We start from the raw sequence: 19,152 nt of genomic DNA, 5'->3' as shown, positions 1-19,152 counted from the left end.
ATAGAAGATTTTGTTAATCTGTAAACATTCAGTCCTATTGTTGTGTATTGTGTCAAGAGGCAGAGATTCATGAAAGTGATAAGAGAAGTCTAATTGTTTTTTTAGTGAGAAATCCAAATGACATTCTTATCTTGTCTTGTCACATTTGTTTCGTCACACATCCCAACTGTTGACATTTTCAGCTAAGTCCCAAATTCTTTTGTGAATACATCCTCACAATGTCGCAGACTAAAGTACCATCTGTCTCTACAAAAGGATGACACTGGCAGTGTGTACATATTGTTTTACTGCACCTCTGGACCGTACACCAGATGTAATTAAGCACTCATTGATTTGTCAGACTGCTGTCTGCTGACAATGACTTGCATGGTCAAAGAAATTCCCCAGGGGTGACAAGTGTTTAATGGGGTCCATTGATAAGCACAACTCATAGACTCATCTGGCTTTACAATCAATTCACTCAGAACAATTCAACCTATGTGACAGACTGGAGAACAGATATGCACCTACAGCTATTTTTGTCAGTTAGGACCCAAATAATTAAAACCTTTTGAGACTCACGTATTTTTGTTTATTTGAGTTATTAATCTTACTTGTCTTGCTTGTTAAACTGAGAAAATCAGGCATTAGATAAGGATGCAGAAAATACAGTCCAGAGTTTTTTGACCAGTTAGACATTTTTTGTTTTGCAGGTTTTGTGCTTCAGCACGGTTAATTTGAAATAAAATAATTGATACTAGATTAATGTGCCAAGTTCCAGCTTAAATTTGAGTTTACATCAATATAGAAAGAACTGTTTGGGCAATATAGCCCTAATTGCAAGGGTTCAAATGTAATTGGACACTTGGCTACTAATGTTTCTTAGGTAGCTGTCTTGTTTCAACAATGGTTCATGTACAAAAGAGATCACACATGTCTCCGAGCTGATTTAGAATGTAGAGTTGACATATTCTGATTGAGGTGGAGTTGCCTGTCAAAAGAGGATTAAAGAGCTGAACTTGCAAGAGAAGGAGATAATGATGATGCTCAAAAAAGCTAAAATCTTGTGGATGATTGGAAAACCATTTGCATGGTGAAGAAAGTCCCCTTTATGACCACATAGCAAGTCAAGAATGTTCTCCAGGATGTAGGTATACATGTTTCCTTATCGATACTCAAGAGAAGACTTCGTTTCCTTAACCTTAGAGGAACAGTTCACAAAAATACTGGTCTGGATCAAAGTTCTGTGGACTGGTGAAACAAACATTGACATGATGGAAAGAGAATGAAAAAAATGAATGCAGAGGTATACTGGAGCATTCTGGGCTCAGAATCAGTGAAATGAATCAAGGGCCCTATCTTACAACTGGCACAAAGCGGCACAAAGCAGTACAAAGCGCAATGCAGGTGTCTTTGCTTGTTTCAGACTGATGCAGTTGTCATTTTCCCATCCAGTGCCCACCTTATATAAGTAGCAAATACATTTGCGCCCATCTGAGTGCCCATGGGCATTTTGGTCTTAATATGAGGTGTGGTCAGCTGCATTGTAGGCGCATTGCTATCTTGACACGGCTTAAAGTGATTGTGTGATTTACCAACAAAAACCTGGTCTTAATTCAGTGGCATAGTATTTCAATGTTATTTTAAGGGCACATTGTCTAGAGAATAATATGCGCCTACATAGGCGACGTGCTTACACTTTGCCTGCTACGCACAAGCAGATGCCACACTGTTTCCCATTCATCACCTCAAGTAAATTTGTGCCACCACAGTTTAATAATAAACCAAAAATGTATTTACACTTCTCATAATAAAACATTAAAGATGTCTAAAGTTGTTATTTGTTTGTTGTTTGTTTATTTGCTTCTCTGTAGATCTGTGCGCAGCGCATTGATTCGGCCCTTCCTTTCCCCTCAGTGCACACAGTGCGTGCTGTGTGCATATGCCAGGACTGGGCTCACTGGCCAGTCACAATATGTAATCAAGTCACCACAAACCAAACCTAATTCTGTGTTAAATACTGGACCATCATAATAGCAATCCGCCAAGGCTCAAGTGCGCCTGACGCAGCAACCATTTTTTCAGCAAAAAAAGGTTTTCAGGGTGAAAAGGTGGAATATATTTAGCTTTTCAAGTCAGTCACACGACCCCAGACTAAAGAGAGACCCTGAGAGATGAAGGAGGCAGCAGGGAAAGCCTGGAAGAGCATCACCAGGGAAGATACAAAGGGTCTGCTGATGTCTATATGTCTAAGACTTGATAAACTTGAAATTTGGATGCTGTGTGTGAAAAGGGCTATATCTCCCACACAGTTCTTTGTATACTGGTGTAAAGCTGGAACTTGGCACTTTAATCTAGTATCCATTATTGTATTTCAAACTGAATGTGCTGATGCACAGAGCCTGAAGAACAAAAAATGTGTAACTGTTCAAATACTTAGTGTTTGGACTGTATATACATTGAATGAAGAATAAGTTGGTTGCACATTATGGCAATAGATATGGAGGAACACTGTTCACTAATTCACAGTTTATGGATATCTTATCTAACCCTCTTGTGTCACCATAACAACTATTTAGGGAACTAGTAAACTAGTTAGTGAAAAGACTAAATTCTTGCAACTGGCCAGACAGTATACATGTAGGTCAAAAACAGGGCAATACTTGCGTTTATTCTTTATGACACTTTAAATTAAGGTTTCCACCTCTGATATTATACAAAGTATGGAATCTCTCAAGCACTTCATGGATTTGCTCTGAAGATTTTAAATCACCCCTCAGTAATGATAATTGATGAAGAAATATTTACTCTATTGTTCTGATAAAGAAAAAAAGTAAACAAGGGAAAAAAGGCTGTCAGGAAATAAGTAATGAGGATAAATGTAGAAGAAAATATTTACACTACTGCTGATGAGGGTTTTATTGTTTTCCCCATTTTCCTTTCTTATTTCTTTCCTCTAACATTGAACAGTGTATTTAATCTGTCCAGCCTTATCTTCTCCCAGAGATTGTCATGTTGCAGTTGCACAGATTCTGTAAAGAATGACTGATTAGAGTTAGAGCCAAAGCAAAATTTACAGAGCAAAGACAGAAAGATAGAAACTGAGATCAAGAGAGAGATGGTTGAGAAGAGGAAAAGGAAGTACAAAGAAAAAGAATATTATGAACACTGGGGGGTGGGGTGGCTGGTGGTCTGGTGATGGTGGGGGGATAACACAGTCAGGCTTGTCAGAAGATATTTATATACTCCAGAGTGCCCATGAATCAGGATAGTTGAGTTTCCATTGATTAAAGAAGAGGGAAACGTTTTTACAATCAAGCCAGATGCTCAGAATGAGTGGCTTGGAGAGGCCTGAGCTTGCCGCAGTATACTGCTCTCTGCTTCGCCTCACCTCCCTCTCTGATGGAACAACCCAGGAGAGGCAGCACAAGGATAAAAATACATATGTTTTGTCATGGTCATTTTTTTCTTTAAATGAACATTTTCGAGAAATTTTATGACACTCATCGCCTGAGACATGAAGATGTAACTGTGTTTTGCAGTCATGTGGCCTTTTGATGGTTCAATTTTTGACTTTTACTGTAGTCTTTGTATAGCTCACTGACCTTAGATTGCTCTAGCTCTTATGGGCTTTCCAAAAGAAGATCGTCTGAGTGGGAGGGAGCACTCCTGACATCTGATGTATTGAGAGGCACTCCCAGTCTCTCTGTCTCTCTTACATGTCCTTGGCAGCGGAGAAGCTTCACTGCTCAAATCACTAAATGGCCTCTCCAGTTTTCCCTTTTAGCAGTTTTCTCTTCTCTCTCTTTCTTTTAAGTCAGGAGGAGAGTATGGAGATAAATTTGAGTTGTCTGGGGACTGTTGGCAAGACCATTGCTTTTGATTTATGCTATTTATTGGCCATTTGTATCCATAAGAGATTACTCTTTGTTATTATTGTGTTTTTATTATCACCATCTTCTATCTCTCGCTGTCTTCAGGCTTATTTTTCAGTTTTATTTCCCTTTTCATGTCATATCATGTCACGTGAGTTGGGGTGTCATATATTGGCTTGACCCTGAGAAGAACTTCCCAGGGGTGTTGCCAGGAACAAAAGTGTCTCTTTGCAGTGTTTCTAAAAACCTGGTTATGAATTAATTAATTTTCCCAGCCTTTCCCCATATAACTTGATTTGCATTGCACTCCAGAGGTGGTCAATCTGAGAGTCATAATAACTACAGGCAGCAGCTATCTGCCTCTATCACATGGCTTCATGGGGGCTTGACAGGGTGTTTTTCCATGGGAGGTGAGAAGTAATATCAGTTGGGTTGTATAAAATGCAGCGCAAATGAAACGGTGTGATAATCCTGTCTGACATTCGGGCCTGTTGCATGTGGTCACGTCTAATCACTGAGTGAACACATTGGCTCAGTTGCGCTGGTCGGAGATGCTTCCTCTGCCAGGAAGTAGTACAAACACCCTCAGTGTTTTGTAAGTTAATTGTTGATGGCTCTGATATGAGCTATACATAGGAGACCCAGCCAGCACCTCATCATCTCAAAATGTCACCAAATGTTAGCAGCAGCAAGCTGTTTTGGAAATTTTGAGAAATGAAAGGATTTGATTATCAACTATATACACGGTGTGACTGTAAGATTTGGAAAGGTTGGGGGAGGAATGCTCAGATACTGGATGATATTAAAAAATAGCCTATTTGTAACATAAAAATTGGCATTGTTGTTATTTCATTGGTATTGGAGGATGCGGTGTGACAGAAACAGGTTTATCTTTGTTGTTGTTTTTTTTTTTAATTCCAGCTTCAGGCTATTTTGTCTTCTAAATGTACTTTGGAACATCACTGTTCATTGGCTCTGGGCCTGCCTCTAGCATTGTGATACAAGTGTGTCATAAGTGAAAATTACTGCAACTAGATTTCTGTGTTGCACAAGTGGTGCTTGCACACAAGACTCTAGTGATTCATCCAGTAATTCATTTCCAAGCAATTCCTGACGCCATAAACACAGTTTCAGAGCAGACGTCTCATTTTTCATCCCAGGCAAGACTGTACAGTTTGGGAAAATGGCGAGGATTTGTAATGCTTTACCAGTTCATGTTTTTCAAGCTGCCTGTGTTTATTCTGTTGATTTATTTAGAAAACCTCTCTCTGAGATGAGCTACATTGATGTGCCAAGGTTTGTTTGATAACACAAATTCATATACAGAATATGCTTATACAGTGAAGGGTGAAATACTGACAGGAGCAGAATTTTGATAGAATACATTTTGGTCTGAAGCCAGGCAGCTATCTTGTAGGTCTACTGCTCAAAGTAAACAGTATTGAAATTCACTCCTTGGGGGCAAATGCTGTTATCAGGATTTTTTTTTCGTGGACATTTTAAACAGCTCTTAATAGTGAACACGCTGGAATGATCTCTAGTTTTTAGAGAGACTAAAACAGCATCTTTTATAGTTTGTGTAGGCACGCTGATTCTTATTTAAATGCATCCATATGCAGTATGGTTATTATTAATTTTGTTATTATTAATTAATATTTATTTTTCTTTTAATAGCTTTTGTATTAATTTATGGTGGTTCTTAATAAAACTTATTGGCGAGCATTCATGTATATATGTTGCATTTGCAGGAGAGTTATCTGAACCTGTAATGAGACATGAGAAAGTTATAACATAGTGAAGAAGCACTCGATACAGTTTAGACAAGAATATCCTGAATCGGAAGTATATACAAATAACATTAGAAATGTTTTCTGGAAAAACTGCTAAAGATACAAACCCTTGCAGATGTGATGACAACTGAACTTCAATTCAGACAGAGTGTTACATTAAACCTGAAATAATTGATATGTTTGGGGGCAATACAATAAGTAGTAAATGCACCATTAAATATTATGAACTTATAAAGTTGATATGGCAAATGTGTCAGCTTAGAATTGCTTATTTCCACATTGTGTAGATATGGAACAACATAAGCATTAATTCTAAGTTGTGTCTGATGAATGTCCAATATTCACTGAAAGCCCAATATTCACTCTGCTTTTTGCTCTGTGTTGGTCTCCGTCGGCTCTTTGGCTGCTAAATACTTCACTGTGTTCACCAGCTGCTCACCACATCATTGATTGCATAACTGTCGATGGCTGCGATTATCTCGTAGTACTTAGTTTTTGAGGACACTGTCCCTTCCCATTCATATCATGACTGTAACCACAATCTAATGGAAAGATGATATTTGGAGTCCTTTCTTTCTAAATTAAGTCATTGCAGTTATCTATGCATTGTGAACTTGGCATCACCTGGAACTTCCTGCAGTGATGTAAAAACTTCATCCCAAAAAGCTCCCTGTGCTCTTCTTCTCTGATGAATTATGTCTTAATTGAATTACCAAATTATGTCTCTTAATCTCCCATATCCGATGGTATAAAAAGGGATTAGCTTGTCATAGAATGGATTTGCTTTTATGGTATATTCTAGAAAAAAATATAATTCACATTTGTACTTTGTGACTTTGTCATATATATATATATACAACATATATGCACATGTTTATTGTGCCATATCTTAATTTTTCTTAAATGCACGATGCTTTGGTGCATCGTCTGGCAACGTGATTGCTGAAAAAACTCCTTGATCTTCTGCCAAGCCTTTTGAATGGCATTCAGCACTGCCTTTTCCTGCTCTTTCATTTTCTTTTTTCCTTTCTGAAAAGCTGGCATTGCATTGACAGTAGCAGCACTTGGTGTAATTCCCTGGATTGAAAAGGTGTCACACAATGAGAGATTTCCTATGCATTGCTCCTAACTGTTGAAAAACCAACCCTGGGATTAACAGATATCCTCTCTCTTGACTTGCCCAACTCCTGGATTGACTGTTGCCATTTCACCTTTTAGTCCATTAAATATATACCAATCAGATTAGCACAGCCAGTACTGGACTGGTCAACCAAAAAAATACAGGACAAGCACCACTGAGAAAGTAAATTATAGGAGAGATTCTGGACATTAGAGATGGAAATCAAGTATTTTAAGTCTAAGAAGTGGTCCTTCCTTAGAACAAATACAGCTGACTCCAGGTTAAGAGCCATTTACTGCCATGCTGGATGAACTGGGTTGTTCCTCATTTGAGAAACTGCTGTCCAATTTGGGGTGATTTGTTTGCTCTCAACTGGCAGGACATAGGCGCTGGAAAGAAAAACGGTCTTGGCTAAAAGAATACACTTTCTTTTTATCTGTTTCTCCTGCATTTTCAATGACCGGCATTTTCTGTTCTTCCTTGATTTTTTTCTCGCTGACCTATTGGTTATTGGCCAGTGATTTCTTGCCTCCCTTGTTTCTCTTCTTTTCTTGCATCGGCTCCCTGTGTTCCTGAACTCATTACAGAGCAATCAGCCCCAGGCGTTGAAGTGTGCACCCAGAGGGAGCAATAACTGTAAATAAACACTACTGCAGGCTCTCCGATAACATGTTACCAAGATGATAACAGCCCTTCTTAGCAGGCCTGTTGACCTTCTCCTTGCCTTAGGCTTGCCAAGGACTCCTCAGCTCCCTGCGCTTTTATCTCCAAACTCTCCTCCACCACTGGAGCTGCTGGAAAGATTACTACTGAGGAAGAGAGGGAAGGAAGGAGAGACTTACACCAAGAGAATATAGAAGAGAAGAAGAGAAAAGAGATGAGGGAGAGTGTTTGGAGAAGAGGACAGAAAACAAGATAGAACAACAAAGAGCTGACCTGGGCAGTTGTCCCTTTGCCAGTGCTGCCATCTCCTCTGTCTGTCTTCAGTCTTTGTAGGGCTCAACATAATTAACTTGTTAAAAGATAGCATGAAATTGGAACAGACTTGTATTTACTCAGTGGCCACCAACGCGCAGGACACACCAAAAGCAAAAGATAAAGAGAGAGGTGGAGTGACAGACAGATGGGTAGACAGAAAGAAAGTGACAGAGAGAGGGTGAGAACCGAGGGATCACATGGCCAAACTCTGATAAAAACATCATCCAACCAGCTAACCCACCGTTTTAAGGCTTGAGAAACAGATGAAAGTGAAGATTGCAATTCCTCATGGTTCACTCCCCAATACTAATGCAGAGTGTCTGACAGTACCATGTCCAGAGCTGTGGGGCTAAAGCACTGTCTGGATGAGATTGATAATACAATTAAGCCAGTCCCAGTATGAATGCATCACTATGACCCATTACTACACCAACCGCTTCAGATGGAGCATACCAGTCTAGCTCTAGGGCCTTTTGGAAGGAAAAAATACAATTATAAAAGGCTAGCTAGAAAATGTGTTCTCTTTAGAATGTGCAGGCAGGCCTGTACATCATCAGATATGTGCGGGCTGCCTGCATATCTCACTGCTGTCCTCGGGCCCAGCTTTTTTCATCTATATTGAAACGAGGAGCTCACTGGAGCATAGATGGACTCATAACAATATGATTTTTCCCTTATTGTCCCCTCTTATTGTCTGCTCTTATCCTGATTTTGTTGTATATTAAGATTATTTTCACAACAGTTTCCACATAATGTTTACAAATACACAATCACCTATTATGTGTGTGTGGCTGTGTAAGACATCAGACAAGACTCTTAAATATTAGATTTAAATGAAAATGCTTCTTTATAAACAGACAAAGGGCAGTAGAGTGTCCCGTCAGGACTATGGTTTTTAAATAGAACATGTTCTTATTAAAGTGGTATGCATTTAAAAGATTCAAAACTTATTAAAATACTAATCTTACTATTTGTTGCTGACGTGTTTCTCTGAAAACCTTGCTGTCAGTGGTGGGAGTGTAAGTGCTTGCGTGTTGTATTCTTTAATAGATGGTGATATTTCAGGTGATGAGCTTAGTTTGCAAGCATAGATGTTTGGCTTACTTAACAGTATACATCACCTATCTGTTTTGTGTCACACTTACATTAGCCTAGCCCCTTTCAGGACTGTGTCAGCCACGTTGTGCTGAAACAGGGCTTTAAGTAGCAAGACTCATCTCCACACCCCTGACATCCAGATACCTTGTTTATCTGTAATAGCTCCTTAGTTTACTTGACGTGTGACTATTGAGCTATCACTTGTGCCAAATATTGAACAGTAGCATGTGGTGTTTTTAGCTCTACCAACCCTGATGTGCACATTTGGGGAAATGGGTTGTCCGTTCCTAAGGACATTCAATAGGTTCATTTCTGTGATGTGATTTGTTTCTAGTATGTTGTCAAGCAGTGACATGCCAGTAACCTATTACTGGTATATTACTGGTTATTTAAGATTTTCTTGTCAAGGATATTTTCTGTTGCGATCAGTGATGTTTACATTGATGTTGCTCAGCCCTAGTATCTCCCTAGGTTATGGCATATTTGTACAAATTTCCCTCATTTCATTTCCACAAGCTGTGTTTACTTGCTGAGCCGTCGCTGAGGGATACTTCCTAGCATGTGGGGTTGTTTATGGGACAATAGCCTGGCACATAACTCCCTGTGAACCACAACATGTGGTTTTTACACATTACTGTTTTCACATGGATTAACAAACAAGATATATTGTGTTTTTAGAGGAATTTGTAGAGGTGCCAATAGGTGGATTTTGTTGCACTTTAACAGAACCATGCTAATTTTTATGCCTCTGTGCCGGCCACAGCCAGGGTTTTCGGGTTGCCTGTCCGTCTGTCAATCCCGTTCTCATGAACGCGTTATCTCTGTAACGCCTTGAGGGAATGTCTTCAAATTTGGCACAAATATTCACTTAGACTCAAGGATGAACTGATTTGATTTTGGTGTTCAAAAGTCAAAGTCACAGCGACCTCACAAAGCACGTTTTTAGCCCTTGAATGTGATACGTCACGACCACCTTAGGGAATTTTGTCAGATTTGGCACAAACATTCACTTGTTTGAGAATGGTGAGAAAATATCAAAGTTCAAGGTCATAGTGACCTCATGTTCTTGTGAATGTGATACATCAGGAATGCCCAGAGGGAATTTCAGTATACAGTATCTGACACAAACATTCACTTGGACTCAAGGATGAACTAACTGTAATTTGGCGGTCAACGGTCAAGGACACTGCCCTAACAAAACACATTTTTGGCCATGACTCAAAAATTCATACGCTAATTATGACACAATTTAACACAAATGTCTAATAGGATACAATGATGACGTGATGACATTTCATATATAGTTGGTCAAAGGTCAACTTCACTGTGACATTATAATGTTGTGTAAAAACACTTCTGGCCATTATCCAATGCTGTAACTCAGGAAGGGGAGATTGTGACCATTTCTTCCTACAACTCGGCCGGTAGGCATACAACCATGAGGCAGTAAATCTAGTTTCCTGCTGTCTCCAGTCCATATGCTATGCTAAGCTAACTGGCTGCTGGCTGTATTTACTATAATGACAAGATAATAGCATAAATCTTCTTACCTGACTCTCAGCAAGAAAGCAAATAAGGCTATTTTTAAAAAAAAAATAGGTGTTCCTTGAAATAGACTCGAAAAAATCTTAACCCATCCCTGAAACAGTTTTAAAAGATAGACTGCAGTTTAGTACACCTGTTAGGTAGTTAGATTGTGGAAACTTGGAGGTGACCTCTTTAATCTTGCCTGCAGATAAAGTGATAAGGCATCAGGGGAGAAGGGAGGCTTTAAGAAGTCATGAGGCAGGAGATTGATGTTGCCTCAGTGACAACTTGCCTTTAGACAAGAGGGAGAGAGAGACAGTGAGAGAGAGACAGAGAAAAACCAGACATTTAGCTCCAGGTCTAAACTCAGACCCCTTCACTATAGCTGCCGCTGCTGCTGGCTGGAATCAATTCTATCTTTATCAGTCCCCCTCTTCTGTGTCCAGGAATCCTCCTCACACCGCAGAGCAGCCGGGGGGAAAACTGATGTGTTTTCCAATAATGAAATGGAACACAGCAAAAAATAACTTTAAAAAGGTGCCTGGCTGGTCTCCCTCAGCAGTACAGCACTCTTTTAATCTTCAGTCTAGTGTTTAAACACAGTTGTGGCCTTGCCTATGCCCGCCAAAAGAAATTGAATGTATTATCTGGTGTGGGTGCGTGTGTATGTGTGGATTTGGGCAGTTGGATTGAAGGGTGTAATCTTTAAAGTTTGGTATTTTCTTGTGGAAATTCAGAATTGTAGTAACCAGAGATTTTTTTGGTCAGCTATACACTGCTGACATCTACAGCAAGGTTTGTTAATTGTGCTCGAGCAACACTAAATGCTGTAAAAACATTAATGTTATACATATTAGAGAGAATTTATGTGATCAAACTTGTGTGTGAAAATATGCAAGAGATGACAGCCCACACGTCTGCTATTGTGGAAGCACTGTAACCACGCAGTCTGTTTCATTTTGAAACAACTGCCTATTAGCATTCTAATGGCTGGCTGTGTGAGTGAGTTCCACCTCGGGCCTGAGGCAGGCAGGCCTGCTGCTGCTGTACAATGATCCATCTGCATGGCAGAAACCATCCATCCAGTGGATAGCTACAGGCTTCAGGCCGGCCCTTTGTGTGGGCTGAGCACTGTGACTGCTCCCTCTTGTACCTCCGTAATGGGATTACATTAGCCAGGTTCTTCTGCTCTCACTCCAGCTCTCTCTTTCTCTGTCTCATACACACACACACACACACATATAGAAACACACACGCACATGCACACACACACACACACACACACACACACACACACACACACACACACACACACACACACACACACTCATACACTTTAGGAGCCTATGTGTGAATGACTGACTGTCCACTTGGCCACCTCATATTTGCACCCTGTTTACTTGCCTATGGCCCTGTGTAATGATGCAGGTTTAATACCCATTTTACATATAGGCCTACTTTTGTTTTAAGCAGCAACATATAATATTATGTGAGTTCCTCTTTTCTTTTGCTGTTTTTTCCTGTTTGTTTTCATGGTTGTGTGAGAGAGGTTGAGACAGAAGGAGAGGAAGAATCAGCGAAAGACAGACAAAGATAGACAGAGACAGAGGGTTTTGTTTGGGGTTTTCCTCAAGGAGAGTCTGTCATGTGTAAAATCTTGTTCAGAACCAGCAATTGTGTTTTGTTGGGCTGCACCAGCAGGGCTAAGCTGTTCGTTGAAAACCAATTTGTTAATGTCTTAAACGCTGCACTAGTTTTCCCTCAAGGACAAAGATTGATATTCAACGTAACCTGCCAAGACACTACTGAAGAAGAATATGGAGAGAGATGATACTCAAGAGGAATTATGCAAGAAATCTCAAAGACTAGAAATTGTGTCTTTTTTGCTCTTCCTCATCTTCTCTCAGTCTGTAGTTCATTAGCTTCACTTACACTAATACAGTCTGTCTGTTCCTTAAAGAATCTAAGATAATTCTTGACAATTGTGGTGTACTGTGAATCGCTTTTCAACATCATACAGACTCAACATAACTTATCTTTGCTTTATCTAGTTTATCTTTAATGCTTTCGGAGGGCATTTCAGAAAAATCAGTTAGCCGTTTATTTTAGTTAAATACTAAATGATATGGGATTGATTAAAAGGGTCAAGCTAGCAGCCTACCAAAGTGTTTGAATCTGGAGCTAGCCACCATAAAATTAAAACTGGGATCAATGGCGTGTCATATCCCTACTGCTCCATGGGCTGAACATGTAATTCTAACCTTGAGGCTGCAGCCATCACGTCAGACCTTCCAGCATCAGGCTCAATAACCCAGCCGCCCATGGCTGCTGTCTTTTAGTGCCCATGCTACAGTATTCACAAACAGGAGCAGACAGATATTAGTGTGGTCTCTATCTTATGTCTCTTCTACAAAAGTTTTGCCAGACATTGGTACCATGATTGTATGTAGCCATTAGTTTTTTTGGGGTCTTCTTCAGTAGAGGTACACGGGTTGTTGTATAGTGGCTCACAGTAGGAATTTCAAACAAAAAATCAAAGGGTAATCACTATAGCTGTCATGATATCAGATTTTCACTAAATGATTATGGCCAAAAGAATTAACAATAAGCATATCATTGTGATATGTGTACAAAATTTGGGGAAAAAAAATCTGTCAAATTCATCTTTAACTTTATTGTTTATGGTGTGTTTTGTGAATTAGACTTAGAATTAGAGTGAATTCAACTCAAACATGAGTGTATGGAAGTGAAGAGAGTCTGTAACCATATCTATACAAAAGCATACAAAAAGAACAATTGCACTTAATGGATCATGAAAAGGCAACCAGATAAACTCACAAACAAGATCCACAAGGCCTAACATCTGCCACAATATTAATATATATTTTTCATTAACATGATATCAGTATTTCATTTTTTAAATATCGTCAGTAAAGTTGTATCACGACACCCCTAGTTATCACTGTTAGCACGCTACTACACAATCATGTTTGAATTGAAAGTAACGCACCTTAAAGTGAAGATTTTTTCTATCAGTCAAAAGTTTGGTTCTTGTGAGGAGAGTGTAAGTGAGGTTTACTAACCTGCCTGTAGACCTATGTGTGATGGAACCTGCTCCATGAGCACAGCGCTGTTTATGTTTACTTTCTCTCAGTATAAGAGGAGATACCACGGAAATCACTCACATGAACAGCTCTTTAAATCATTTATTTTTTCTCTTTTTAAAGAATGTAATATAACAGCATAGTTTATTGCAAACCAAAATATAAACTATCACCTTGTGCACATACACTTACACACAAGCAGCTTCTGCTTGACGGTAGCGTCAGTATTCACTGTGTCAGTGAGCATAAATACAGTCAGTCAGTGGCTCTGACCACACAAAAAGCCTCTCGTAGTCTTTTCTGACTATACGTTTTATTGAGGATGAATTCGTGCCAGGTGACAAAAAAAACCCAAAAAACATGATATATTGACTTTATTTATAATCCAGTCATTCTTTATCTATAAATAATACTAAGCATGTATTGCATATCTTTTGTTTTCTATTTGTAATTTTTGTGATGTCTCTTTAAATCTGTCCATCATAAGAAGATAGCTGATGATTTATAATGCAATGCACTAAAAAGAAATAAGCTAATTATAGTTATAGTTTTTAAGCTTAGAAAATGGTGGACTCTTTGTTTATTTGTTCCTCTATGTTGTTTCTGACAGAATTTCATGCAACCTACCTCTGAAAGGGAGCAAAATTGATTAGCATCATTTTCCGTTTATTTCCAATTAACTGTGTAGTGACATTTTATAATGATGTGAGGGCGATTTTCACAGTGGAGATTCACAAATCAATGTATTGATTTATGATAATAGTTTGAAATCATTTACTCTACTTAAATCTTTTTAAAAAATAATGCCCCAAATAAATAACCATGGTGCCCTCAGAGAGTGGATATGCTTCCATTACTGCATAGAATTATAAAGACTCAGATAGGAAGGATGACCTTTGGAGACCATTATCAACTTGGTCTAATAGGCTGTATTTGGCAGTGTCAGCTCTGTGAATAGCTGTGATGTTGGTATGAGAGATGATCGATTTGATTACACATCTGCCTGGAACAGGTGCTGCTCTGCTGTCTATCTCCTCTCTTTGTCAGTGCTTGCTAGCTGCAGCTGGGTCTGGTTCAACCCTCTGCCTGCTCTTGGCTTTATCTGCTTTCAATGGCTCAGGATTGCATTTCCATCCAGCCAAAAAGCTAGACCATGCATGCCTGCCTGCTTCTTAGCTAGCCAGCCACTATGAAAAACAAACAAAGGCTGGATGATAATTCAGTATTATCATTTAACTTCATTGTCTTTGTCATATCATTACAAGTCCTCTTATCAAGATATTGTGCTTCACTGTAGTCATGGCCAAATAAATGACAGAATATGAGATCATAAATACTTCACATCACAATTTTATTTGGAAATCATATTGTTTTTTTCTGTAAAACGCTAAAAAACAGTTGTCTCAACAGGTCTAATGTGAGACTTTAAATTCACATTGTGATTATGAATACTTTGGTATGGTAAGAATGATATGAAGATAATATTGTGATAGTTATGACAGATAATATTTTTTGCATATTTACCACACTTAAATACTATATAATCTAAGGGGTAAATGCACATCCATCTGTGATCAATCTATAATGTTTTTTTTTTTCACATGTAAAATTCTAGAGTGACTTTCTACTCACGAGAGATAGCTATGGTCATGTAGTTGAGTTCACAGCTTTATTGTAAAATTATTTTTATGCCGTTGTGTCCCGAACTGACAGAAGAGAGCTTCTTCTGACATGTTTTTACTGGAACGTGCACACATATACACAGAAGACAGTCATGCTTAACATTTCCACAGCACATGTAATTTATACTTGGTAAAGGTCATTTATCAACATGTAGATTTCTTGCCTTTCTCCCCTTGCCCCAGACCTGTACCTTTCTGTCATTCCCTGTCTAGCCTTACTTTCTTATGATATGTCTTTTGAATATATAATAAGCAGACTCTGGATGAATGAATAGATGAACTACAACATTTATATATTTCAGCATTGCCCATCAACTCCATAATCATTTGGAGAAGCGATATACAGAGAGGGATTTTTTTTCCAGGCGCCAGTTTGCTGGAATGAGACGCCACTCACCATTAGTGCTAGCTGTGGAAGCTGTTAGTGCATTGGCCTCAAATGTAAATATACAGATCTGTTGTCAGTTTATTGTTACACAATAACCTCTTGCAATTCATTTCTCACTGCCTGTGCGTTGCCATTGGATGCTGTGTTGTAAATGAAAAACACTTAGTTTACCACCCTACATATGAAAATTAAAACTAAAATACTGTTGTTGTTGTTTACATTTCAGAACACATGGTAGTTTTCTGCAGTGGTGTATAAACTAATGATTGCACTTCTGTGGATAGCTTCAGTGGAGCAGAGATAAGTGAATGTGTGTGTGTGTCGGTGTGTTACAAGCTGACTAGTGGATTAGCTCTGTCCGATGGCAGAAGGAGAGGGATCTACTTTGACAGTGTGGTAGTTAGCCCATCTGTCTATAATCAGCTGTGTCTGTGTGTGTGTGCGTGTGTGTGATCATGCTGCTCCTATGGCACTACCTGCCACCAGGTGGTCAGCAGTACCCTGATGTAGAGTTCTGAGGGACTTTGAGCCTCGTGGTCCGCCCTCTTTGCCAGCAAATTTAACTCTTGAACAGCTGCTAGCCTTATACCGCATCTCAGCACAGCTTTTAAAATGACAGAGTTGACTGGTCTCATGTATTGGGCGAAGCTGTCAATGCGTCATTTTTCCCTGCAGCTCCAACGAGAAGGCGGACACACTCTTATCTCACTTTTCCCCAATCTCTTTGCATTGACCCTGACAATCACTAATCCATACATGCACGGCAAGAGTCTCCACTACATCTGTCTCCACATATAAATCAGAAGATACAGACAGAACCTATATTTAGAATGCTTGTCATGTAATCATCTACTACCCAGTCATCTTATAGACAGCTCTGAGAGTTGGAAGCGGGGAAATAGCTCCCATTGGATTAATTATACTTCCACTGATCATCTGGATCTTTTTGCTGTGAGTAGTACATTGTGTGTCAGTTATGGATGGCTGGAACAGCCCTGTCTGTTGGTCTTTCTGCTCCTCATACTTACTGCTCTCTCTGGGCATTGATTTGGTTTGAGAGACCTACCAATGTATAAAAATGTGCAGCTACATTCACTGATAAAACAGGCAGGAGGCCACAATGACAGTGATGCACCATTTGTAGACACTTGACTGTGACATATTGATTTAACACATCTGCCTTTGAAAGCAGATCCTAAATTTAAAGTAAGACCATGTTGTGTTATCACTTTGTTTTGTCGTGCGATTGCATGTCTGTTTGTAATGTTTTGAGTCGATTGACTGAGAACCTTTAGGAATGCTGATTACGATTCACTGTGATTGTGTATTGTGGATTGCTCAGTTCTACTTAATGCTAATGTAAGCTGTCTCACTGACTCTGCAGGGAACCTTGGCCGTGTTGACTACATCAGTGAGTTTGAGTTTGACCTCTTCATCCGGCCTGACACCTGCAACCCCCGCTTTAGAGTCTGGTTCAACTTCACAGTGGAGAACGTCCGTGAGACACAGGTCAGCATGCTGTGGTCATGTATAGTGTAATAATCATAGAGAAGGCTTCTCTCCCAATTCCATGCAATATCACACAAAGACTTTAGTTTGAGGCTGTTGAATAGCTGCAATTATATGAAAACTATCACGTTTGGCATTTTCTTATACCAGTGCTGTTAAAATGAATGTACTCTAAAGCCTCTACCTAGTGCCTCTGGTGTGGCCCTACTGGTGTAGATGTCTTATCAGAAATATAAATAATTTATATTTAATTAGATTCTTATATTTATTTATTTATTTACATAAACAAAAATCTGAAGAATACATTACTGTACCAATCAAACAATCCTTACACTAATGGATATACAGATATCTTATGCAGAGATGTATGTTGTAGGTCTTACATACATGTAATGTTGTTGTTGGATGAAGTTTGACATAGGCATGTAGATGTAGGTAAATAGTCAGTATTGGTTCACAGAAAAATCACAAGTTTTTGGTGGGGCTTTCTGATGGTCTATCACAACACAATGAGGGCAAGGCAACAACTTGGTGCCTTCATAGGACTAAACGTAAAGTGATTTGTAATTTGTAATTTTGCTTAATTGTCATCTCTTGATCACAAGAAACTTTGCATTTGTTGATACTGACCACTTTAGAACTAAATGAAATAGTAATTGAGCCACTACAAAGATGCAGCAGGAACATTTCAAGTTTCTCATTTTTAAGGAGATACCCCTTCTGTGTTTGTTGCACTGGATCGATTATGGCACTGGATCTCAAGAAAACTATGGTGAACAAAGGATGCTCAGTGTTATATTTGTACAGTTTCATGATGTCAGTAGTCATGGCTAGTACACACAGACATACCATCACAGATGTTTATTTTCATTTAACCTTTTTTGATCCAACCTTGTATCAAACTATCCATAAGCAATGTAAACATTATCAGTGTCGACATTATCAATGAATGGCCATTTAGATAGCCTGAAATGCCTTTTATTATGGCACATAGATACTGTAATGATACCTCACCAAATGCCCTCTAATACATCTCATCTCAAAATTGTGCCCAAAACACCATCTAAGTTGTTTCCCCGTAAAGCTGAGGAAGACGTCTACTTCCTACCTCACTTCTTGTCACAGTCTCTGAGCTTGATTCTGCCACTAGCAAACTCTGAGCTCTGTGATTGGTTGACAGACGTGGTCACATGCCACAGAGATACACTGTATGTGGGTACAGTGAGTGTGGCTTCAGGGGGATGGAGGCTTGTTTTACCATTTAAATATAACTTTGCAAGATCAGAAGAAGGTAAAACTGAAAGCATAGGCTTTTAAGTTTGACTGCTGCTATATAATTTGTGTGCATACAAGCTTGTCAGGCTTAGATATGAAGCAAACAAAAAATAAGGGATAAAGTATAGAAAGAGACAGTCTGAAGACAGCCAAATATTAAGACAGAGGGAGTAAGATAGAGAGCGAGGGAGAAAGTGATTGACAAAGATGAGAATGAAAAAAGCAAATAGAGAGCCATAGAGAAAAAAAAGGCTGAAAAGGGGGAGGATGAATCCACAGCATGCTGTTGCTGCTGTCTTCCTGTAGAGTGTCCAGCCCTGCCTATCTGAGTCTATCAGGTCTATCAGCCCATCTCCCTGCAGTGCTGTAGTCAGCACTAATCACATTTTATGGCTCTGAGATGAATGGGAGGCCTCGGCGTGGAGCCGGATCGATCCCAGGGCCAGATAGACCAGCACCAGCAGCCTGCAGCCTGGGCCAACAGGATATTTGCTGGTGTGGCAAAATGACAGAGAAAGTGTGAGAGAGAGACAGAGAGAAAGTGACTAGGGAGTGGAACATGATGCTGTAAATGACAAAAGAATGATAAATATCAGGTGTATGAACACAGTTTGTGCAGTGGTACATATAAGAGCAAGCCTACATGTAACAGAAACAGGTGAGCAACCATTTCCATTGCATACTTCCACGTTCTCTCTATAGGACCCCTCACAAGCTTCTTTCATAGAAATCTGTTCCTTATCTGTCCAATTTCCTTCTTCAAAGAGGCCTCGTGTGAATTTAATCTACTCCAGTAGGAGGTGTTGTGGTTAAGTGCTGCCTGTGCA

The 19,152-nt window shown here is 39.4% G+C and overlaps 1 protein-coding gene across 2 annotated transcripts in view; it reads left to right on the top strand.

The window, feature by feature from the left end:
• The window catches only part of agbl4 (AGBL carboxypeptidase 4), a 270,269-nt gene that overhangs the window by 7,507 nt on the left and 243,610 nt on the right, over window positions 1-19,152 (top strand). Inside the window, exon 3 of one of the 2 annotated variants that reach the window (XM_071487762.1) lies at window positions 16,926-17,050. In XM_071487762.1, coding sequence (XP_071343863.1) covers window positions 16,926-17,050 — 125 coding nt within the window. Of the gene's footprint in view, window positions 1-16,924; window positions 17,051-19,152 lie in introns of those variants that run through there. The other variant, XM_071487763.1, reaches the window with a different exon arrangement.

This window comes from Trachinotus anak, unplaced genomic scaffold (genome assembly GCF_046630095.1).
Source record: "Trachinotus anak isolate AG129_WGS33_773 ecotype Australia unplaced genomic scaffold, CSIRO_AGI_Tana_v1 ptg000010l, whole genome shotgun sequence".
Taxonomy (NCBI): Eukaryota; Metazoa; Chordata; class Actinopteri; order Carangiformes; family Carangidae; genus Trachinotus; species Trachinotus anak.
Note: the sequence above shows the minus strand (reverse complement) of the source record. Positions and strands in the feature narration are given on the sequence as shown.